Source organism: Dendropsophus ebraccatus, chromosome 6, assembly GCF_027789765.1.
Source record: "Dendropsophus ebraccatus isolate aDenEbr1 chromosome 6, aDenEbr1.pat, whole genome shotgun sequence".
Classification (NCBI taxonomy): domain Eukaryota; kingdom Metazoa; phylum Chordata; class Amphibia; order Anura; family Hylidae; genus Dendropsophus; species Dendropsophus ebraccatus.
In genome coordinates, this window is record NC_091459.1 from 133,565,016 (window position 1) to 133,590,297 (window position 25,282).

General features: G+C 43.2%; 1 protein-coding gene across 5 annotated transcripts in view; it reads right to left on the reverse strand.

Moving 5' to 3' along the window:
- Window positions 1-3,547: 3,547 nt before the first annotated feature.
- Window positions 3,548-25,282, reverse strand: part of EIPR1 (EARP complex and GARP complex interacting protein 1) — a 165,245-nt gene continuing 143,510 nt past the window's right edge. For all 5 annotated transcript variants that reach the window (XM_069973049.1, XM_069973050.1, XM_069973052.1 and 2 more), the window contains 3 exons: window positions 16,242-16,409; window positions 11,496-11,663; window positions 3,548-3,865 (listed from right to left, as the gene is read on the reverse strand). In XM_069973049.1, the coding sequence (XP_069829150.1) occupies window positions 3,691-3,865; window positions 11,496-11,663; window positions 16,242-16,409 (511 nt within the window). In that variant the 3' untranslated portion in view covers window positions 3,548-3,690. The remainder of the gene's footprint in view (window positions 3,866-11,495; window positions 11,664-16,241; window positions 16,410-25,282) is intronic.

Here is a 25,282-nt window from a genome sequence, read left to right on the forward strand (position 1 = left end):
ACCATGTCTCTTCATTTCTGCTCATCAGAAAGCCAAACAAATGGTGCATGGACCTAGATAAAGTCTAGAGAAGGGGCTCAGCTGCCGAACCTCCACCAATCCAAGCATCTAATACCTCTATGACATGTTTAGAGTTTAGGTACACTTTAAGATTTCTTGATATAACTCTAGCAGTAATGCCCTAACTAAAGTTGTTCTGGTGCACACCAATATGCCAAAACCACTTTGATATACTGAATGAAAGCGAAAGGCAGATATGGCCATTATTCAAGAAGCATTTTACATTTTCCAACATAATAGCAGGGAGGTCACCATCCACTACAGACACAGATATAGCAGAAACGGCGCAGAAGATGGAGGGGAGAAAGTTACCTTCATCCTCAGCTCTGTGTCCTATAGGAAGCTTTGAGCAGGTTAGAGTATTCTCAACATTTTTTGTGCAAAAACAAGAAGAAAAAGAAAAAGAGCACAATTTTTTTGTTGGTGCCAGAAACAATAGCTTTCCCCCATAATGTAGTGGATGTTAGGGCAACGGAGTAAAGCCTTCGTGTGATACAGGCTGTCTATGGGAGGGCTCGCGCCTCCTCTCTCCACGACGAAGAATTGAGAGGTCAATTCACTTTGAGCGGAAAGGGCGTGAAGAGAGGAGGCGTGCGAGCCCTCCCATAGACAGCCTGTATCACACGAAGGCTTTACTCCGTGGCCCTAACATCCCCTACATTATGGGGAAAAGCGACAGCCTGTATGAGACAGAGGCTGGTGGGATTCTGCCAGTTTTACTCCGTGTAAACTGGCCCTTATGCTGCTGATACTATGCTGGGTAAATAAACATAAAGAAATAATTGAACACCGCAAAAAAATTGCCGCATAAACTCTATAGCATATAGGCTATGGGGGAGATTTATCAAAGGGTGTCAAATTTAGACTGGTGCAAACTGCCCACAGCAACCAATCACAGCTCAGCGTTAGGCAGTGCTGAAAGGAAAGAGGAACTGTGATTGGTTGCTGTGGGCAGTTTGCACCAGTCTAAATTTTACACCCTTTGATAAATCTCCCCCTATGTGTGAACATGCTCTTGCCTCTTTTGTAGTAGTCAGAATTGCTTGAAAGTGACTCTCTACCCACAATACGCCCGTCCTAACCTGTTGTATCTTCGGATAGCTGCTTTTTATCCAAGATCTGTCCTGGGGTCCGTTTGGCAGGTGATGCCGTTATTGTCCTAAAAAAAACAACTTTTAAACTTGCAGCCCTGTGTCAACTTGGCGTGGCCTACAGTGTCTATGTCCTAACCTTGCACCGCCTCTCTGTCCCTTCTCCCCACCATAAGCAATGGCCCTGGCAGAATTTCTCCTATTCCTCACTTGTCTGAACACTGCACGGGTGCCTTAACAATTCAGCACATGTGCAGTGTTCACACAGGAATAGGAGAAAACCTGCCTAGAGCATTCCTAATGATTAAGAGGGCAGGGAGGAGCGACGGAGAGCCTAATGCATACACAATCTAGGCCACGCCAATTTGACACAGGGCTGCAAGTTTAAAAGTTTTTTTTTAGGAGAATAACTGCATCACCTGCTGAACGGACCCCAGGACAGATCTTGGATTAAAAGCAGCTATCCGAAGGTACAAGTGGTTTGTGGGGGTCAGATTGTGGGTACAGAGTCACTTTAAAGTCTTCTACATAAACATAGAAAGCAACGCATTTGATAACAAAAAAGTACAATATACATTATATTGACTGATAAATGATTCTGTGTTTGGTAAATGCCAGAACTCTACCTGCCTGACTGCATTACGTTATCTGAGCAAGTTTGATGGAGGAAGGATAATGATATTGGGGCGTTCTTCTGGGGTTGTCCTGGGCCACTTAGTCCCAGTGAATCTGACTGGCCACACATAGCCCTGACCTCAATTGGCTCAATCATCTTTGGAAGGAACTAGAATTATAAGCCTGACCCTTTCCTCCAACAACAGTGTCTGATCTCACAAATGCTCTTCTCGACAAATGGAGAAAAATTCTCACAGACACCTCCAAAATCTTGTAAAAAAAACTTTCCCAGAAGAGTGGAAGCTATTAGACCTGCAACTTTTGCAAGGACCAACTCTGTATTAATGACAAATGGATATGAATTTAGAATTGAGAATTAGATGAGATGTTTTTTTTTTCCAACCTCCTGCAAGTAGGCCGGAGGGGGGCCAAGAAGCCCAGGAATTGAGATGGGAATAACCCTTTAATCAACATTAAACCTTGCACCTAAAAGACACCAAGATGATAAAAAATTACACTTTTAAAAGGGAATTCCAGGCATTCCATTAAAAATAAAATGCACAAAAACTATATAGGTGCCATCACCGATCCCCTAACAATCTATTTATATATCTATATAAAAAGATTAGAGAAAGAGTGGAAGAGAAATGAAACAACAGTGTCTCCTTTCCCCAATACTACTCAGGAGAAATTGTTGTTTACCCGCCCCTCGGCCAGGTGATCACTGGGATGTCAATAGTGGACGGGTTACAGATGAGGTGTTACAGCTTGCCAGGCAACAAAAGAGACATCATCTGACCTTGGTTTCAAAAGGGAGGAGGGGGGGGGTGGACGGAGGACTGGACCAGGAAGTGAGGATTTTCAGGATTTAAGATGTTCACTTTATCTTAATTGGTATGCGGACACATTTGGGTGTGCCCACACTCCAATTAGCCATAAAACACATTGTAAAGTACGGCCGGGAGCTGTACTTTACAATGTGTGCACAGTCTATTTTGTGCAGCCGCTATTCACTGAATAGCAGCCGCACAAAATAGACATGACAGTTTTCTGTGCGGCCACATGCAACCCCGGCCATAGTTTGTATAGTGTGAATACACTACGGCCGTGGTTCCATAGGCTGCAAAGTAATCGGCCGCTGTCATTAAACAACGGCCATTATTGCAAACCTGCAAAAACAGGAGCTGTTTAATGAAAAATACACCCCCACCGATAACTAGAATAAAGTGGCAGACACATGCAGTAGTAGCGCATGCTCTGCCCTTTCATCTCTGCTATAACTGCTAATATAAGCAGTCTATGGAATCATAATGGGAGCCTATGAAACTTCCAGTTATTCCGTCTACAGGAAGTTCCATTGGCTCCAATTATAAGTTAATAGCAGAGAAGAAGGGACACAGCGTGGACTGCTGAGCGTGTCTGCTCCTTTTTTCTAGCGATCGGCGGGGTTCCCAGCAGCCGGACCCAGAGTGATACAAACTTCTGACATGTCACTATGAGATGTCAGGAGTTTTTTTTAAACAGGGTTAAATCTTTCCCCTTTAAGCAATATAGGGTATATTTTTTGAACCAGGATATAGCTACTATAACTTTTCTGTATTTTCTACAGACAAAAAAAAAAAAGTTTCTCTGTGACACACCAACATATCCCAGCTGTTCAGCACTCGGTTTCCAATAAAAGCGCAAATTTCCAGATGACAGTCTTCAGCTGACATCTATTTCATTAGGATACGGTATCCTAGTGTCTGGACAGAACAATCTAAAAAAGGTCAGGCCAGGCCTAAGATTTGGTCATTTATTACAAAGCTCTACAATAAACAAATATAATAACATATTTCAGATGGCCGTCTCTCTCGAGTCCCCAAATTACAGGAAATAAGCTGTCAGTGACATGCAATCACTTCAGCTCAAACAAACGAACAAATTACAGCAGTATGTTATATTTGAGTGCTCTTGGAACTCGGTTAATAACCAGCCTTCCATCATAACTTAAGGAAGCAAAGAGCCAGGGGTCTGCGGAGGACCATTCCACGGCGTACACACTGTCTTCATGCTCTTCATAGGTGGCTATTATACTGTCCTGAAGAGGCTCTTTTGTTCTAAGAGGGAAACAAAAAAAAAAAAAAATACAATTAGCTGAAAGGGAGAAATAAAATGTCACGTATTTGTCGAACGTGTAATTATAACCACGCAAAAAAGAGAAATGACAGAAAGCGGCGAACGTTGTCGGGACATCCTGAGGTCGTCGATAGTTTATAGCCATTGTCTTGTATTCATGAGGAGCAAATTCATTTAACCTGTTTATTAGGAGGAAGAATGGCTAAAAAGTTTTCAAAAATATAATCATAGACTACAGAAACCATTAAAAAATTTAAAAGAAGAAGAGGAAGAAGAAGGAGAATAAGAAGAGGAGGAAGAAGAGGAAGAAGAAAAAGAAGAAGAATAAGAAAAAGAAGAAGAATAAGAAAAAGAAAAAGAAGAAGAAAAAGAAAAAGAAGAAGAAAAAGAAAAAGAAGAAGAGTACTTTTTTTTGGGGGGGGGGGCAAACATCACAGAGACTGCCATAACGTCAGACCGATAGCGTTATTAAACACAGATATGAAGTTATCGACTGGCTTTCTGGAGGGATAGATTCACCCAGATGAAGCCGGTTTTGGACCGGATAGACATGCTCAAGATCAAACACAGACTTATCCATCTTATCTCAGTCACACAATCAAACTAGGATGGAGCTCCTGCCCGGAAAGTATGCTTTTAAAATTACACTTACACACAGCCTTTGATGCTGTCACTTGGGAATACCGTAACTATATTCTTGGGAAACTGGGTTTTGGCAATAAATTATTAACCCCTTTAGATATTCTTTGCTCTCATCTGATGGTCAAAGTGAAGTCCAAAGGCATTGCATTTGTATTACTTACCATTTGTCGTGGAATTTGTCACAGTCGTTTCCTTTTTATACTAGCCATAGGATTTTTGTCCTTCATCGTGTCTTTTTGAAGATATTATCTTCTCCTTGACCTCTAAGTCCTCCCCCAGGGAGAAAAAATGTTTTCAAATCAACTGATATCAAAGTTATACAAATTTGTAAATTATTTCTACAAAAAATGCAACCCTTGCTGTATGTCCTGCAGGAAGTAGTGTATTCTTTCCAGTCTGACACAGTGCTCTCTGCTGCCACCTCTGTCCATGTCAGGAACTGTCCAGTGCAGGAGCAAATCCCCATAGAAAACCTCTCCTGCTCTGGACAGTTCCTGACATGGACAGAGGTGACAGCAGAGAGCACTGTGTCATACACCACTTCCTGCAGGACATACAGCAGCTGATAAGTACTGTAAGACTTAAGATTTTTTTTTATAGAAATATTTTACGAATATGTATAATTTCTGACAGCAGTTAATTTGATTTTTTTTTTTTTTGGCTCGTAGTACCCCTTTAACATACTAGAGAAATTATCTAGTCTATCAGGCCCGCTATTGTACCAAAACAACTTGGACGATTTAAAGGAAATCAGTAAGCTCTATATCATGCTCATAGCTGCTAACAGCAGTAAAGGAGGTAAAACAAACTATACCCGCCTCGTAATTGATGGTTAGAAACATAGAAGATTGTCAGCAGCAAAGGACCACTTGGTCCATCTAATCTGTCCTTTTAGTATTCCCTTTCTTATTATCTTAGAATAGATATATGTTTATACAAGGGAGGTTTAAAGTTATGTAAATTAATAAAATTATGTTTTTCTTCTGAGCCAAAGTGCCATGGAGGCAGTGCAGAGCTGCAGCATGCACGCCTCCTTCCTCCCCCACTCATTTTTCAATAAAGACCTCACCTATCTGAAAATTCAGTTGAAAGTACAGAAAGTCAAACAAATAATAAAATTATGGAACCCAATGCTAGAAGGTGAGTTATAAAAAAAAAAAAAAAAAACTAGATTTGGATACAAACCCACTTGCCGGATCTGCAGCGAGTCTCCTTGCTGCGTTTTTGCAGCGAGACTCGCTGCAGATCCCAGCCCTATACTTTCATTAGCAAAGAAACTCGCAGCAGGGATGTACATCCCTGCTGCGATTTTGTCTGCAGCCCTCCCCATTAACCCCCTAGCCGCCGGACATTATACATTACCGGGTCCCCGTTCCTGCTTGCTTCAGGGCTCCCGGTGTCTTTACGGCCTGCCCGCCCAATCAGTGCGCTGTGGCGGGGCAGCGCACTGATTGGCCGGGCGGAACGTGCCGGGAGCCGCCGAAACAAGCAGGAGCGGCCGCATGATCGCCCCCCGCACACCCCTGGACGCATGATCGCCGGGGGGTGCGGGGGGCGATCGTACGGCCGGGGGCTGCGGGGGGGCCCGTGCGGAGGGCAGGATATACATTACCAGGTCCCCGCTCCTGCTTGCTTCGGCGGCACCCGGCACGTTCCGCCCGGCCAATCAGTGCGCTGCCCCGCCGCAGCGCACTGATTGGCCGGGCGGGCCGTGAAGACACCGGGAGCCCCGAAGCAAGCAGGAACGGGGACCCGGTAATGTATAATGTCCGGCGGCTAGGGGGTTAATGGGGAGGGCTGCAGACAAAATCGCAGCAGGGATGTACATCCCTGCTGCCAGTTTCTCTGCTAATGAAAATATAGGGCTGGGATCTGCAGCGAGTCTCGCTGCAAAAACGCAGCATGGAGACTCGCTGCAGATCCGGCAAGTGGGTTTGTACCCTAAAGGCTGTCCTTGAACATTTCATCACAGAGGACAAGTCTATGGAAGTAGTGGTGTATATTTTGGGATGTAAAAACCTGTTTGTTTTTTTTTGTTTTGTTTTTTAAATCTAAAAATATATTTAAAAAAATTTAAAAGTCTCAAAACTTCTGATGTTTTTTTTTAATTAGCCTAAAAACTGTGTGAACACAAGCCTAAGGGGCCTATTCCACAGAGAGATAATCAGCCAAATCGTCCCGATTTAGTTGATTATCACTCTGTAAAGTAGAGACAATGATCAGTTGATGATCGTGTCATTTCCATTACATTACCTAAGCATGTTGCAGGTCTTCTCCTGCGCTCCTTCTTCCTCCCAGTCCTGCACGCAGCAGCAGCTTCGGTGTGGCCGGTCTTAGCTGACAGACCGCTCAGCCAATCACTGGCCAGGACCGCCGCGGCCAGTGATTGGCTGAGCAGTCTGTCAGCTAAGAAAGGCCGCACCTAAGCTGCTGCTGCACGCGGGACCAGGAGGAAAAAGGAAAGCAGGAGAAGACCTGTGACATGTTTAGGTAAATTATGATGACAAGGGCTGCAAAGATATCGGTAACGATGTCCCTGCAGCCCTCGCTAAACGATTATTGGGCCGTGTAATAGGCCCAGTAAACGAACGCCGATCTAGCAGATCGGCGCTCGTTTACATTATTGATCGGGCCCCCATCGGCCCGTGGAATAGGAGCCTAAGAGGACAGCTGAATTCACTTGGAGGTGGAAGAAGGTGGCCAGTTCTCCTTCTTCATCCAATGTTTTTTTCTTTACGATTACAAACTGCCCTCGATTCATCCTCCTGCTTTTAATAGAGTTCCCTTAATGTGATAGTTATGTGATGAGAACTAGCAGTACTTTTGTGTTCTATAGGGTTATGACAAGAAAATATGTCACCATGATGTTTATTGCTTTTTCCCTTATTATGCTGAATAGCTTCCATTACTTGGGTATACATATTAAATATATATATGGTCGATTAATTTCTATTATGTGACTAAACAACCTTTAAACAGATTTGCTTCATTTTGCTTTTTTTATTATAACATTCAATAAAAAGTTTAAAACGTAAAGAGGTTGTTCATCTGAATGAGGCTTTATAATAATATGTGCTGCCAAATCACATTGATCTCTGCCCTCAGCTCGGTAAAAATAAATGAGGAAACGGGGACTAAGATGGGGAGAGCTGCACTTCGCTGAGCACTTCTCTCCGCTAACGATAACAACTGGTGAGGGTCCTGGCACCCGGACTCGACTCATCAAAACTCTTGCCATTATACTGTTATATTTTCATTGCTATTACATTGTATACGCCAATTTGTTGCCAGTTCTTTTGTTCAGGCTGGATATTGGGTAGAGGTTAACCCCTACAATGTCTCACCTACACTGTACACATAAAAGAGGTGATGCTACATCCCTGTATCTCTGTAGCAAACCCTCAGAATAAACAGCAGCATGAAGAACATTATGGAGCAGTAGTGAGCACTATAAGCTGGGTATCCAACAGAGATACAACTCTTTGGTTACATTCACACCACTGTCTGCAGCTACTATGGGCTGGGAGTCCTTGGTGAGCCAATGGGCTATTTCATATCAAAATGAGCTGTCATTTATTTATAGGAGGAGGACATTAGACTAGATTACAAAAAATGTTTTTCTTTTTAAATAAAATTTATCGTGTTCACTTAACTTATTTATGCAACATTTGTTAAAAGGTGACAAGTACATAAGCCCAGGGAAGGTTAGTGCATACACAGCTGTGTTGTCAAAGTTCAAAGTTTACGACCAAGAAAACTGTTTAAGGGTGGGTTCACACATAACGTATCCGTAGTAAATTTCACGTCCCGGAGCCGTTCGCTCCATAGTCTGCACTGATAGGGTTTTCTACGGCCGCTATTCACTGAATAGCGGCAGCAGAAAACTGACATGTCAGTTGTTTGTGGCGCCGCTAGGGATCCTGGCCGGAGCGTATACACATGATATACGCTCCGGCCGGGATCCCTAGCTGCAGCCACCAGCAGTTGTTGAAGAGCCATATACAGTTTAGCTCAGGCGTTGCCATTTGCTTAACTCCCATTAAGGTCAATGGGAGTTATGCTAATTGCATTATTTCGACCCTTCGACTGTTTTTGCTTCCCGACCACCTCTGTCTGGCGCAAAAACAGGCTGGACGGGGCCGATAAAACATCTTTATGAGGTGGGAATACCCAACACCCAAGTTAATAATATACACAGTCCATATAAAAAGAGAAGAGTCAACTTGCCGAACGTTTGGGTTCAGCAACTGCCTGGAAAACATGGCTGTATATGTATTTCCAGGCAGTCCTTGGGCTGCATCCAACTTCAGGCAGCAGGATTCAAAGACCGAATGTTGGGGTTCGTGCAAAACCCAAACATTTTTGGCAAGTTGGCTCACCCGTACATCTAACCATAAGCAGCCGGGGGCAGGAACATTAATGTCCTGGTTCCGTGGATATCTTGTTAGGCAAACAAAGATGAGAAAATCCCAGCACTCCACAAATAGCTCCGCTGTGACAACATACACAAATGTATGCTCTACTTGATAAAGAAATCCCTATGGCTGTATTATATGGCTAATTTGTGTACACGATGACAATCTGTAAGGACGTGACACTTGGGCTATGCAGCTGCTTATTGTTAGCCACAAGGAGTCCATTCACATTTGATCTATCCACGAAGTCCTGTTGTTTTCTCATCATTTTTAGCTTTAGAATTCCTCAGTGTCAGGCGGCAGCTGCAAAAGCAATTCCCATTGTAATATCGCCCCTCAATCCCTTGTAGGAAGACATCTTTAACATAGCAGGTAGGTCATACAATGATATAGGAGAGCTGGAGAAGGTTAAAAGACAAGCAATTGTAATTTTCTTCCATTTAAATCTCAAGTCTTCCAGTACTTATCAGCTGCTGTATGTCCTGCAGGAAGTGGTGTTTTCTTTCAGTCTGACACAGTGCTCTCTGCTGCCACCTCCTTGGACCTGGAGAGGTTTTCTATGGGGATTTGCTGCTGCTCTGGACAGTTCCTGACATGGACAGAGGTGGCAGCAGAGAGCACTGTGTCAGACTAGAGAGAATACACCCCTTCCTGCAGGACATACAGCAGCTGGTAAGTACTGGAAGACTTGAGATTTTTAAATAGAAGACATCTACAGATCTGTATAACTTTACCCCTTTAAAGCCTTGTCTATTTTTACCAATGGGTACAATTCAGAAAACTCATTATTACATGTACCATGGCCCAGGACACTGCTGTAGACCTGTCACAAAATGGCTGGTCGGCCATTTTGTCCTAGTTAAAGGGTGGCACTATTAGAAGCAGTTGAGGGAAGTAAGACAAATACTTTTCCAGCATGCGATCATTGATGTTATTTAGGCTCCCAGCATTACGGTAAAATGCGCATGTTTAATACGGTGTGAAATTGTCTGCCATGCTTTGTCTCGGACGCCTTTCTTTCGGAAGCTTTTGTAGGAACATGGTGGTTCTGGGGTTTTATAGTGGCTTAGAGCTGTTCCCATATTAAAACTCTGTGAAATGGGCCGCTTTGTACACAGGCAGCGTCTTACGCTCTCACCTAAATCTCCGCTTCTCTTGACATTAGCAGAGATTGAATCTTTTCAAGGAACACTTTATCACAGCCCTTACGTGTCAGGATTTACCTCCTGTCTGAGGCCACGATTATTCGGATTTACATCAGATGATGCCATCGCTATTGCATATAACCGGCACCGATCAAAATCAGGCCAGATATGTTCTGTTACAGGGTTACAGAGAAACACTATAGGGGAGAGTTATTAAACATGGTGTAAAGTGAAACTGGCTCAGTCGCCCCTAGCAACCAATCAGATTCCACCTTTCAGTCCTCACAGACTCTTTGGAAAATGAAAGGTGGAATCTGATTGGTTGCTAGGGGCAACTGAGCCAGTTTCACTTTACAGCATGTTTGATAAATCTCCCTCTATATTTAACATAGGAAAACTCTCTTTTTCTAATTCGATTTTAATATAATTTTTCACAATACCGCGCAACAGGGTGTGTTCACACAAGGAATTGAAGAGGAAATGTTTTCTGCTTGAAATCTCCTCTTCTTCAGCTCTGGGGGAACAGGTACGGAATTCAAACAGAATTCAAGCGAAGTGCGTGTGGAAAGCGGAAATTCAGAGCCCCAATGAGTTTTATGGGATTTCTCTAGCGGAATCCGCCCAAAGAATTGACATATCCATCTAGGACACTTATGGCATATCAAAGTCAAAGCAGAAAATCACTGTATTAGGCTATTTTTGGGTTCCAGACCACAGGGGGCCAGGGGGCCCTTAAAGGGGTAGTTCACTAAAATCTTTTTTATTTAAAATCAATAGGTGCCAGAAAATGTCAGATATCTGTAATTTACCTCTATTCAAATCAACTGGTTTCAAAAATATATATAGATTTGTAATTCACTTCTATTTAAAAATCTCAACTCTTCTTGTACTTATCAGCTGCTGTATGTCCAGCAGGAAGTGGTGTATTCTTTTCAGTCTGACACAGCACTCTCTGCTGCCATTTCTGTCCATGTCAGGAACTGCCCAGAGCAGTAGCAAATCCCTATATAAAACTTCTCCTGCTCTGGACAGTTCCTGACATGGACAGAGGTGGCAGCAGAGAGCACTGTGTCAGACTGGAAAGAATACACCACTTCCTGCAGGACATATAGCAGCTGATAAGTATTGGAAAACTGGAGATTTTTTAATAGAAGTAAATTACAAATCACTGGAACTTTCTGGCACCAGTTGCTTTGAAAAAATTTTTTTTTCTGGTGAACAACCCCTTTAATCTGAAAATAGGTGCAAAGTAGGATGCACCAACAGGGATATTATTGGCATATCCTGGGATAAGCTATAATTGTTCCAGATGGGTATACCCCTTGAATGTCTTGTAAAGGGGGCAGAGAACTATCCTACAATCAGAACTGTAAAGCACAAGCATTTGGTAACCTTGTATAGTAACATACTTCTCTTCGTGTTGAGTGTCCTCTTGGTCACTTAAGTCATCATCATCGACAAGATGTCCGAATGGCTCAGAAGAAATGGAGACCATGTTGGACAGGATTACACGACTGTCGCTGCTCCCTGTCAAGACCAGCTGATCATGGGAATGGTTGTACCTGACGCTCCAAACCCTGAAATAAGAAAATATTTACTCTAATAAGCAGAATTACAAAGTTACAATGCCAATGATGGCAGCCAACGTGGAATACTGCCAAGAGTTACGCCTTTTACTAGTCACAATATAGTGACCTCAAACCTATGAAGGTTCTAGATGACACAACCCCAATAATGGCCCTAGATGGAGGGTGGGGATTGTGGAAAGGGCCAAAAATGTGTGCAGACTTAATACTAGCGATGAACGAAACAGCCAGAAATTCGCTTGGCCAGCTTCACAAATTTTCGGTCAAACTTGTTAAGATTCGCAAATCAAATCTTAACAAATTTCAGCCAAAACCATAGTAGCTACAATACTGGGACTATTACAGAGGGTGAATTTGTTAAAGCATGTTGTTGTACAATTGTCAAAAATTGGAAAATCACAATAAAAAAAAAATATATCATTCAGCCAGTCAATCATCCAATTTCGGCCATCCTCTCCTCTCTGTCCCTATATTGCTCTGTTAGTCTCTCCCTGCTCTGCTGTTACTGCCTGCTGCCATCCTGCTCTCTCCTCCACAAACAGCCGACTGGCCGCCTCCATTACCGAACCTCCTTATATAGAGGGGGAGGGGCTGACATCACAGAGGGGCCTGCAGCTGATTGGACGGGCACTAGGGATTATAGGTAATCACTTTCTCCCGCCCAGTGATCCTCTAGACGGCTGCGGCCATTTTGTTCTTTGGCGAATTTCCTAACGAATTGGCGGAAATTCGCTTTGCTCATCTCTACTTAATACCATTCATTGCCAATCCACTGGGAATTCTGGGAAGCCGGATATGCAAGGTACTCTAGAGGTAGCTTCCCTTCAGGTCAGTTCTTGACTACCTTAGGAAGTCTTACGGCATAAGTGCGTATTTACCAAACAAACCCAGAATTCTCCCAAAAGTAAAAGTGACCCCATTAGAGACATCTATTTCAGGGTTGTTGTCACTCGTACAGAGCTGGTCGCTGGCTGGTGCACTGAGAGGTCTGTGTTGTTTCCTCATAAAGAAGAATCAACAGGTGGTATGGACATATAGTGACAACCACTGTTGCCCTGGTTCCCATCCCTGGCATAAGTGCCATCCGTGTGGTTAAACCAGACCAGAACAGTTGGATGCAATAACTAAAATAATCCGCAGGTCAGACATCATGCCCCTTATAAACCAACCAGATGGCATTACGGATGCAACAGATCTAGCTTGTTCCATAATTTTCATTCAGAATGAATTGTGATAGGGTAATGTGTTGCATTGAAGTCAATGCAAACAACGGACGGTTCACATAGTGCATTGAAGATGGCCGTTGTGTGAACATCGTATTTCCCCAGAGTTTTGTAGGTCTTCTTTACATCACCCAGTTTTTCTCCATAGTAAAAAACATTGCTCAAAATTTTAAGGTTGGTAAACTTGTTGAGTTGCTATCTCCTACTAGGGCTAGCAACTGTATAGTAAGTGATTGTACAGTGTGTGCAATATTCACCGTATCAAATTTTGGTAAAATATTTTTTGATAGTACACAGTTCCTAAATAACTAGAAAAAAGTAATGAAAAATAACCAGTTTTGCTTATTTGTCATCCAGAAACATGGCTTATTTATCTGTTCGCAGCAACCCTATTCTTCAAAAAGGAAAAAAAAAAAAAAAAGTAAAAATAAAAAAAATCCATAGTATGACATGTGGTAAAAATATTTTTCTTACACTCAACTGTGTGAGGTTTCCATAGAAACCCCCGGCTGTACAAGGCTCTGGGGAGTCGTCCATTTTGACCTTCAATACAAACACATTATCTGCTAACGTCTATGGAAGGAATGACTGAATCCTCAGATATTAGAAATAACCCCAATAATATTATCACACGTATCTTGGAAGAGCATAAAAGCTACAATACAAGTCAGCCGCCCCTTTTTAGGATCAGGGGAAAGACAATATTCTCCTTTTTTTTATTCCGCCACTTTTATTTTTAATGTTGACATTTATGCTATTTATGATCTTTTTAGTGAATCTGGAAAGTGACAACAACCCGATGAAAAACAAAGGTGATATGTTACCGATCCACAAGTTTATAAAAAATTCATATTCTGTATGAGATAATGAATTGTAAATTGACATAATTGATTGTGTCCTGGAGAGTTCACTCCATCACATTATTCCGATTTAGAATAAAAAGAAAAAGAATATAAGAGAATAATAGTTCTATTTCTTAGGTAACCGTTCTTTGTGATCACTGGACCTCGGTGGACGGCAAGTACTCAAGATTTAAATTGTTCATAAAATAAAATTCCTGGCAAAATATAAAATGTTTCCGACCTTTGTCATCATGAAATCTTTACCCTCTTTAGCACACTCCCCGGCTTATATGAGAAAAGAAAATGGGAGAGACTGATTCCCTCCATCTGCTACCCATTCTTTTAGTATATTCCATATAATATTAAAGGGGAACCTTAAGCAGGTTAGACTAATCCAACCTGCTGATATGTCCCTATTGCACAGGAGACGCCGAGGAGGAAGGTACTTCTCTTACCTCCTTCCTTGGTGCCATACCGGTGCAGTTAGTAGTTTGCTCCACGTCCGGTAGGCCGCCATAGTGTCTATCCGACCCCGGCTGGACCACTCCATTGATTATGGAACGGTGCTACGGGGCGGGGCAATGCTCCTAACGGTGCCCCGGTTTTACCAGACCATGGGCTTGAATGGAGCTGGCTCTGTGGCTCAGTTCCCCAGTGCTATGGTGCTCAAATATGATGAAATGATCTCTTTACAGAACCATTAAAGGGGTTATCCAGCTAAAATCTTCTTTCTTTCATATCAACTGGTTTCAAAAGGTTATACAGATTTGTAATTTACTTTTACTTTAAAAATCTCAAGTTCTTCCCATACAGTACTTATCAGCTGCTGTATGCCCTGCAGGAAGTGGTGTATTCTTTCCAGTCTGACACAGTGCTCTCTGCTGCCACCTCTGTCCATGTCAGGAACTGTCCAGAGCAGGTGAGGGTTTTCTATGGAGATTTGCTCCTGCTCTCGACAGTTCCTGACATGGACAGAGGTGGAAATAGCACTGTCAGACTGGAAAGAATACACCACTTCCTGCAGGGCATACAGCAGCTGATAAGTACTGAAAGACTTGAGATTTTTAAATAGAAGTAAATTACAAATCTCTGGCACTTTCTGGCACCAGTTGCTTTGAAAGATTTTTTTTTTTTTTGTGAACAACTCTTTTAATCTGAAAATAGGTGCAGAGTAGGACCCACCACCAGGGATATTAAAGGGGTACTCCGGGTCGCGGGGTATTTTTGAGGATCGCCGGGGAGGGGGCTTCCTGGTCAGAGCTTGCACATGAGACGTGACGTTTCAAGGCAGCTCTGCCATGCAGCGGGAGCCTGCTATTGCCGCTGATTGGCAGACCTGCCTTGAGACATCATGTCTCATGTGGCAGCTCTGACCAGGAAACGGCCGCGGGACGGGAGTACTGGGCAGCGCGATCTGGACACCGGCGCTGGAATGGGGGAGGTAAGTGACCTCTGGATTCAATTTGCACAACCTCCACGGCGATCCTCCAAAATACCCCCCCCAGCCCGGAGTACCCCTTTAATGACATATATAACTTTCTGACACCAGTTGGCTTGAAAGAAAAAGATTTTCGTTGGAGTACCCCTTTGATAAATACTCTCATCCTAAATACTCAAAACCAAGTTGGAGGCTACATTAGTCATGTGCTTATGATTTGTGTACCTATATCTATGTTTTTATATAGGATGTTTTTATATAGGATGAGTGAGCAGGGTTCTTACATTGGTTATCCACAAAGAAAAGGCCATCGATGAGTATGAGGGTAACAAGAGTAAGCACCCTGGTCACTATATATACTCATCCTCCCCATAAAAGATACAATGTAAACCATAAGTACAATAATCTGAACTGACTTTTTAATAAAAAAAAAATCCAACAATGTAGTAGAAAAGAAGTTGCATTCACCCTGGATGTCTTCTTAAACTTTATTTCTCATATTGCAAAACGGACATGGTGCGGACAAGAAGTGAGCCTGTTTCACGCTCTAGGTGCTTCTACAGGGGGAGGTCCGTAGAAGCGCCTAGAGCGTGAAACAGGCTGTCTTCTTGTCCACACCATGTCCGTTTTGCAATATGAGAAATAAAGTTTAAGTAGACATCCAGGGTGAGTGCAACTTCTTTTCTACTACATTATGGGATTTTCCATGATCTTGTCAAGTTAGCACTGCCGATGTAGCCAACCCGACTGCAAGTGGTCATATTCACATTTGAATTACTGCTTTTTTTTGCATTAACGATTTATAATAAAAATAAACCCTACTGAATACCCATTATTGTAACGTAGCATGTAACACGTAAGCCGAATAGACATGTCCACACACTGCGTCTCCTTCTGCTAATCCGTCTCGTTGTGTGTTTAGTCTATTGTTTGCTTAAAGACATACGTGTTGGGTTTGCTGTGCCGCCATCTGTGCCTATATCTAAGCGGCATGATGTAAATGGAACAGCTTGCTTTGCATACAACAGAAATAAACTGTGTGAAACAGAAGCCCTGCAAGTCGTACCAATGAGAATGTTCCTCTAGTGTTTTCACCGGCTCATTAACATTCCTGGTATCCCAGAACTTCACTTTGCAATCATCTCCACAACTGGCCAAGTAGTACTGTTTGTTGGGATTGAAGTCGAGGTCTCGAACCAGCTGTCCGTGGGCATTGTCTATGCAGTAGATCTGTCTGGAAAGAGGGAAATAAAAAATAAACACATCACTTTGTGTAACCCGTGCCATCGCTAACAATACACAAAGAAGTTTCTCCAGGAAATGTATCTGGCACAGCGGATGCTGAATCGGAGCCAGGGATAAACAATGCAGAACGTCTTTTTAGAATACCAGTCATTGTTAAATTTTAATTATTGCGCTGTATTCCTATGGAAGAGCAGATGCAGTGAGAGCCCCGCTGCAACCTCGACTACAACACTGCAAAATTAAAACTGAATCTGTTACCACTTTCATGCTGCCCGAACCACAAGTCATCAGTGTGGCCTCTGGTGACAGATTTCTCTCTATGCACAACCAGAGACCGATCTATCAATCAAGGCTGGTGGGGCAGGAAGAAGCCACTGGGGACCGCCCTAATGACTTATGGTTCAGGCAGCATAAAATTAAAGGAGAAGTCAGGCAAAAAATTTTAAAGTATTGTATTGCCCCCCAAAAGATATACAAATCACCAATATACACTTATTACTGGAAATGCTTATAAAATGCTTTTTCCCTGCACTTACTACTGCATCAAGGCTTCACTTCCTGGATAACATGGTGATGTCACTTCCTGGATAACATGGTGATGTCATTTCTTGGATAAAATGGTGATGTCACGACCCGACTCCCAAAACTGTGCAGGCTGTGGCTGCTGAAGAGGATGATGGCAGGGGGACACTGAAGGACACAGGGCACTGGAGAGACACTGAGCATCCCCCTGCCATCATCCTCTCCAGCAGCCACAGCCGCACACTTCTGGGAGTCGGGTCGTGATATCACCATGTTATCCAGGAAGTGACATCACCATGTTATCTAGGAAGTGACATCACCATGTTATCCAGGAAGTGAAGCCTTGATGCAGTAGTAAGTGCAGGGAAAAAAGCATTTCCCGTAATAAGTATATATTGGTAATTTGTATAACTTTTGAGGATCAATACAATACTTTAAAAAAAATTTCACCGGTTTTCCCTTTAATGACAGGTTCACTTTAAATGCTTGTATGCCATATGGAATAAAAATTCTTAGACCAATGCCTAATTCTTCTGTTGTATGTATGAATACATCTACAACTTGGCAAGTCTGTGTCTGTTGCCAACGGGGAGGAGCTCAAAACAGTCCTGACTGGTCAGAAAGTGCAGGGATAGGCTCCACTGACAAAGGTAATGGAAACGCCCAGTTGTCAATTCATTCATATATTTTAATAAGGGATATTGGAGGAATGGCACAAAACAGATGGATGCAGCTTTACTCTATTCTCTGTTGGTTCCCCATGATGAAGTAAAAAGACTTTCGTAGAGTTTCCGAAGATGACTCCCTTCTTAGGACACAGTACAACACGATAAAATTTGAGCTACCACACTGTAGCTTTTGCCATTCATAAGTATATTTTGCTTTTTTATGTTTAGAAGCGCTTTTCTTAGTATTATGAATATATTTTATTTGTTAATGCATTTATTTATTATGTTTTGGTTTGTATTGTTGTAAAAAATTTTTATCACTTTTTATATGTATTTTAGATCCCAAAAATGATCACATCCATTCTCCAGTGCACTGCATTGATGGGATGCCACTCTCCACTTCACTGCATTGCCAAGTATATGTGCATTACACTGTAAAATAAGCTACCTAGGGGGGCGCATGCGCGCAGCTCGACAGTGAGGACGCACCTCATGTGAGCTCCGCTCCGGCTGCAGCTAACCCGGCTTCCTTTAGCGCCGTATCACTGCTCCTGAGCATTCCACCCTGACCTACCAATTGGGGACGATGTCCACAAGAACTAAGAAGACAAAGGGCAGACTTACTCAGCGTCTCTCGCCTTCTATTCCCGACATCTTCAAGTCCATGCAGGCCTCACAGGAGGGAGCCGGCGCCATCTTGGACACGCTGGCGGCAGCAGAGGAGGGGGAAGGAGATGAGATTCTCACTGAACCGCTCGATGCACAATCTCTGTACAGGTCCATGAAACAACTATTTAAGCATGAACTGCAAAAAGTCCTCACAGAATTTACCACCCAGGTTCAAGAGCTGGGCCAGCGAGTCTCCGATGCAGAACCTAAGCTGGATGAGATTACAGACACAATGGAGGCTGATCACCTGGACTTTATTGAACATGGTGAGCGTTTGGACCTTATGGAATTAAAGCTTGAAGACCTGGAAAACAGGTCGCGCCGGGCGAATATACGTATAAGGGGCTTACCTGAGTCCTACATCGACCTTAAAGGTACAGTGACCACCCTGTTTACAGCTCTACTCCCCTCCTCCCCAGCGGAACTGTTTAGGATTGACAGAATCCATAGAGCCCTTAACAAGCCGCGCCAGGCTGATATTCCGAGGGACGTGATTCTGAAGCTCCACTATTCAGAGCAAAGGGATCCTATAATGGCAGCTGCCAGAAATTTAGATACCCTACCAGATCTCCCACCCTCAGTCCGTCTCTATACAGATTTGGCGCCATCTACTTTGGAAAGGAGACGCCAAATGCGTCCTATCACTTTGGCCCTCGTCAAGAACAATGTGAGATATCGTTGGGGCTTTCCTTTTTCTCTGAACTTTACTATTCATAATCATACTTATGTGGTCCGCACACTTCGTGATGCACGAGAAGCACTGCAGAAGGAAGACATCACGGTGGATGACCCTGACCCGCCACCATTGTCGCAGAGGCAGACCCGTCCTACGAGATCCTGGACCACTGTGAAACCAGCCTCTAGAAGACCAGCAGCCCGTAAGGGCGAGGACGCTGTATCCACATAAGCCGTCTGCGACAGTTTCTGTACAGTTTTCTGCCGTTTGTCTTTACCTCTTGCCTCAGTATGGGTAGTAACCAGGCCCGCAGCCGGCTGCAGTTGGTGAACCATGTTGCCTACTATACCCTCGGGTATATCTAGATTAGGTTGGTTCGGTCCCAGACCACCAATCCTTCTGGTATCTATTTGTTTTATGTTAGTCAGTTTTTTGTGTTTTCTTGTTGTTGATGTTCCTCCTTTCTCTTCTCCAGTTTTGTCTATACCGGTATGTACAGTCCTTCTTCCTGTATATGTTGCTTTTAAGAGGTCCTTCTCTTATGTAAGCTCCCCTGGTTATGCAGACTGTACTGGTGAATGTGGTTTGTTCCACTCCAGCATTGCTCCCTCCCTTTATTAGATGTGTAGGGTATTGTCTCATAATGTAAGGGGGTTTAACTCCCCCACTAAGCGTAAAAAGGCATTTCGGGATTATTTGAAACATGCTCCTGATGTCATTGCTCTCCAGGAGTGCCATTTTACCCCTACATCCTGTCCAAAATATTTTCGCCCACAATACTCTACTGTCCGTATGGCCACTTATCATTCTAAAACTAGAGGTGTTATGTTTCTCCTGCGAAACTCCTTCCCTTTTTCAATTCAGGAAGAAATTGTAGACTCAGAAGGACGCTACCTGATTCTGTTGGGTACTGTTTACGAGAAACGTATATGTTTGATTAACCCCTATGCTCCCACTGATGACCCTTTGGTTTTTTTTTCTAATCTTTGTAAACATATTTCTACATTACAATATGACATGCTAATCTGGGCCGGAGATTTTAATATGGTCTACAATGGCAAGTTAGACAGGTCCAACGATGCCCCTCTGCGCCGTACTGGTGCACAGCAGCGTCTTTTGACCTCCTCTTTCCTTGAGCTTGGGATTGCGGACGTTTGGAGGGAACATAATGGTACTGCAAGAGGCTATTCCTATTTCTCCCCAACACATCATCACTACGCGAGAATAGATTGGATTCTGACCTCTACGTCCGCCCTCCCTGCTTTGCTCTATGCCAGACATGTTCTATCGGTATGGACGGACCACGACATTGTGTTGGCGGAATTTGATCTAATAGGTAAACTTTCCACCCCTTTTAAGTGGAGGATGAATGATTCCTTGCTGACTAATCCCCGTATACGTCAACAGCTCCAAGATGACCTGATGTCCTACTTCAAAGCCAATGCAGTGCCGTCTTCTGACCCTTGTTGGGTGTGGTTGGCCCATAAGGCCTTCATGAGGGGCCGATTAATTTCTGTAGCTACCGGGGTGAAGAGGGAGCGTAATCGGGCCCAAGTTACGTTAGAAAATAAACTTCTAAGACTCTCTATAGCACACCAACGTAACCCCACCATTTATCTCTCTAAAGCTATCTCTGATGTTAAATTACAACTTGACGCTGTTCTTACTCACAGGACAGAGAAGGCGGTCCGTTGGACGCAAGCTACATACTATAAATGGGCTAATAAACCGGACCGGCTCCTAGCTAAAATGTTAGCTCAGAAACAGAGGATGAATCACATCCACAAATTGCAGGTACGTCCTGGGTTATTTACCTCCCACCCTGACCGCGTTTATCAACTTTTCCACTCTTTTTATTCTTCTCTCTATGCTGACCCTTCCCCCCCTCCCTCCTCTAGAATTCAGCACTTTTTAGACTCACTCCCTTTAGCATCTATCTCTGAGAGTGACCGGGTTATGTTGGATAGCCCTATCACAGCCAAGGAGATCACAGAAGCGATTCGCCGTCTGAAGCTAGGCAAAGCGCCTGGATCGGATGGCTTTTCGGCTATGTACTACAAGAAATTTTTACTACATCTAGTTCAACCTCTGGCCACATTTTATAACTCCTTATCCAAGCGCCAGAATGTCCCTTCAGAATTTCTAGATGCTCTAATAACCCTTATCCCCAAGCCTAATAAAGACCCTACCCTTTCTACGAACTATCGGCCTATTTCCCTAATTAATTTAGATGCTAAGATTCTCACCTCTATCCTTTCTACCTCATCTAACCTGCAGTGACCAAGTGGGATTCATTCCTGGGAGGCAGGCCCCGGACAATATCCGCAAAGTCCTTGACATTATTAGCTGGTCCAACGCCTCTTCTACGCCGATGATGTTATTGGCACTTGATATAGAGAAGGCGTTTGACAGCCTGTCCTGGGCCTTCCTCTTTGGAGTGTTAGATCGTATGGGCTTTGGAGGCACGTTCACTAAGATTTTACACCTTCTATACTCTTCTCCTTCAGCTTTTCTTAAGCTTCCTTCTTCTTGTGCGTCCGCAATACCTATCTCCCGGGGCACCCGACAGGGGTGTCCATTGTCACCAGCCCTTTCCGCGCTGGCAATGGAGCCCCTGGCGGCAGCAATACGTCACAATCCCAATATACGAGGGGTTGACATAGCCTCCCACTCCTATAAACTTCATCTATTTGCCGATGATTCTCTGCTTTCACTGACTCACCCCTTGGTTTCCCTTCTTAATCTTTTTCAGACCCTGTCTAACTTTGAGAAAGTGTCTGGCCTTCGAATCAATCAAGCGAAGTCAGAGACTCTATATTGTAATGTTCCCCTGTCTCAGCAAAAACTCTTGTCACTGAATTTTGGTCCCCCCCCCCCCCCTCCCAAGTCACTTGCCTATTTGGGCATTAAGCTCACTAGCTCTCTCTCCACTTTGTATTCTTCCAACTACCCCTCTCTCTTTTCTGCAATCCGAACTGGTCTAAATGGAACTTTCCTCATCTGTCTTGGTTGGGGAGGATAAGCGCGGTGAGGATGGTTGTGTTACCCAGGGTGCTTTATCATTTTCTGTGTCTCCCAATACTTCTAGTTCGCTCAGACCTATTGGGCCTACAGAGAGATATACTTCGCTTTATTTGGAACGGACGTAAGCCACGGATAGCAAAAAAGATTATGTTTGTACACAAAAGGTCGGGGGGGTCTGTCAGTTCCTCATCTCTTTACTTATTATCAGGCAGCCAGGCTAGCGCAACTGATGCTTGTAAATGTTACTAGTGGTCGCCCACAGTGGGTCCAATTAGAATCTGACCTGGTTGCCCCTCATACCTTGCCTACTCTCATGTGGTCCCATACACCTACTCTTCCCAAATTGCACACCTCTGCCCAGATAGTTTTATATTCTTTGGCCCTATGGCGTAGGGTCCGATTTAAGAAAAATCTGCAGTCACCGGTATCTCCTTTGCTACCATTGTTAGGCAACCCCTCTTTCCCACCAGGGTTGTCCCGTAATGCGTTCCACTGGTGGACTATCAATAAGTATACTAAGCTTTACGACTTCCTATGCCACAAACGATTGTATACCATGGATGAGTTTTTGGCCTATTCTAGGGCACCTCCTTCTAAAATGTTCAGGGTTCGCCAGGTCTTCTCATTTTTTGGGTCACTGTTGCCTAAATCTAGGGAGATTTCTCCGACTACTTTTGAGAGGCTAGCACTCTTTACCCCCTCTAGAACTGGTATGTTATCTCTACTCTATTCTATGCTTAATACCCTACCGATAGATGTGAAACTGCCTTATATGGTACAATGGGAGGCAGACCTACATTTTTCCCTATCCCCCCTCAAGTGGAGGACAAGCAGTGAATTTCTTAGCAAGGGTAGCTGGCAGGTTTCTCTGACAGAAACTGCTCTTAAAGTTCTCCATAGAGCTTACTACGTACCGGCCAGGCTTCATGCCATATACCCAGACGTCTCTCCGCTGTGTTTTAGGGGTTGTTTGGTAAATGGCACTATGCACCACATTTGGTGGTCATGTCCCATTGTGCAGGCGCTCTGGGGATCAGTGGTAGATGTAATCAGAACAACTATAGGACACACTTACCCTAAGACCCCTAAAGCTTGTCTTTTTGGCGTCCGCCCACCTAAGTTGCCGAACCAGCTATTTAAGCTTTCACAATTCATTCTCCTGGCAGCACGTATCCATATAGCGTCTTGTTGGAAGCAATCCCAACTCCATTTAGAGAAAATAATAATAAGGGTGAACGAAATTATGCTCTCAGAAAAGATAGCAGCCATACGTGCTGATACGGTTGCCCTCTATGAGAAGACCTAGACCCCTTGGTTTAATTCTCAGTTTGTCGCGGATATTTCTTACTATGTATCTCTCTAAGTTTGCATAACTGGTCCCACTTTATGTCATTTATGTGATGCATGTATTACCTCATGATATGTAACGGTACACTGGATCTATTTTTCCTGTTATTACCTTTTCATTGTTTGGAGATGGCCATGTAGGCCACTATATGATATATCTGCTAACTTTTGTCCTTTAATAAAATTTATATGTTTGACACTAAAATAAGCTACCTACAAAAAAAAACTGCTCCATCTACTATTCAATCATCATAGATAAGAAATGACCAAATTTTATTTGCCACATCAAAAACATTACAGGCACAACATATAAAAGAGCCCTAACAAATAACAGACTGCATAGACAAATGTAACAAAGTTCTGTTGGTAATGATTACTATTCAATAAGCGGGATTACGCTGGGTTCACACTGTTTTTGTACATTCGTTTTGATCTATTTTTCCATTGACTTCCATTATAAAAAAAAAAAAAACGGATCAAAATGGACGCAAAAAAAACAGATCCGTTAAGGAATACTGATGTTTTGTCCTGGGTATTTTTTCACATTTGTGCTATGGGCTGATATAGCACCCGATGAACTCAGCTGATTTGTAATAGGGACTATCATGGTTCTTTTGTGGTTTCCGTCTTTTTGCTGACATGAAAAGTGTCGCTTTTTTAACTATTTAGGCTTAAATGGTAATTATATTTTCAAACAACTTGCCTCTGCGTAATGGCCTATATGATTTATAACATATTTGACATACTCATAACATAACATATAACTTTACAAAAAATGAACACTTACCCTAGGAAAAAAATCACTCAGCCTATCTACTCTGCAATCTGTTGCCCACTGCCTCTCGTTAGAATCAGTCTCTAGTAACAGCCGGATCAGGACAGAATACAGCTAGCTAAATTCTCAAGACAAGGCTTTTGAAATCCAACATGCTTGTTACCTCTCTTTCCCGACAGTTGACAATTGATTAGTCTCACAAAAATCTGTAAGTTTGGCCAAATTTTTACATTGAAATGTAACTTCTGCATGTAGGTGATCAGTCAACATCCAATAGACATACAGTCTAAAAGGCCTTTACAGACAGGTAGCTGATCATTTCTGTTCTGTACAACAGTTTAGGGTTGGGCCGTCACTGTGAGAACTCAATCCGTGTGATGGGCATGTACACAGCACAGTGACAGTGCCATGATATCAAATAGGAAATAGGATTTAATGGCAAATGGCACAGAGCCCACTTCACTTACCCATTCACCTAAATAAATGGGAGAGGAAGGGGTTAACCACAAAGTGTTCCCCTTTCCTTTTCATAAAATAAATTGGAAGCAAGATATTTTAGAATTTTGGCTATTCCCGGCTCAGTGTGCGCGCAGACAGAATTTCCCAGACAAGGTCATGCCTGTGCTTTGAATGAAAAAAAGTAACAAAAACTCTCAGGCATATAAAGCACAGAGTTCTCAGCCTTTACAGTGAAGAAATTAAAGGAGCACTAAACCTGTTCAGAGCGTGTGCCTGGAGGTCCTTAGAACTGGAGGTATCTGACACATGGTAGTGATCATCAGGGCAAACGTTAAATGGGTTATCTAAGCACTAAAAAATGTTATTATTCGCTGTGGCAGAAAAAAAAGTATAAAAATAGAAGATATACTCACCTGCCTAGGTCTCACACAGCTTTTCCTGTGATGTCTTCTGGTCACCCACTTGGCATTCTTCTTCCTACTTCCACGATGGACTCTTAACAGTGATGGACCCTACCAGCGATGGCCCACCCGAGCAATAACTGATTTATGGTGATTTTACACGGAGCAATAATTCGCCCGATCGAACGATTAACGATTTTGAATGAACAATGTTTTTTTTTCTAACGATCAGCGTTTAGACGGAACGATACGATACATCGATACGTACGGAAAAATCGTTTTGCGATCGCTTAAGCCTATCTCACACATAGGTGAAATCGT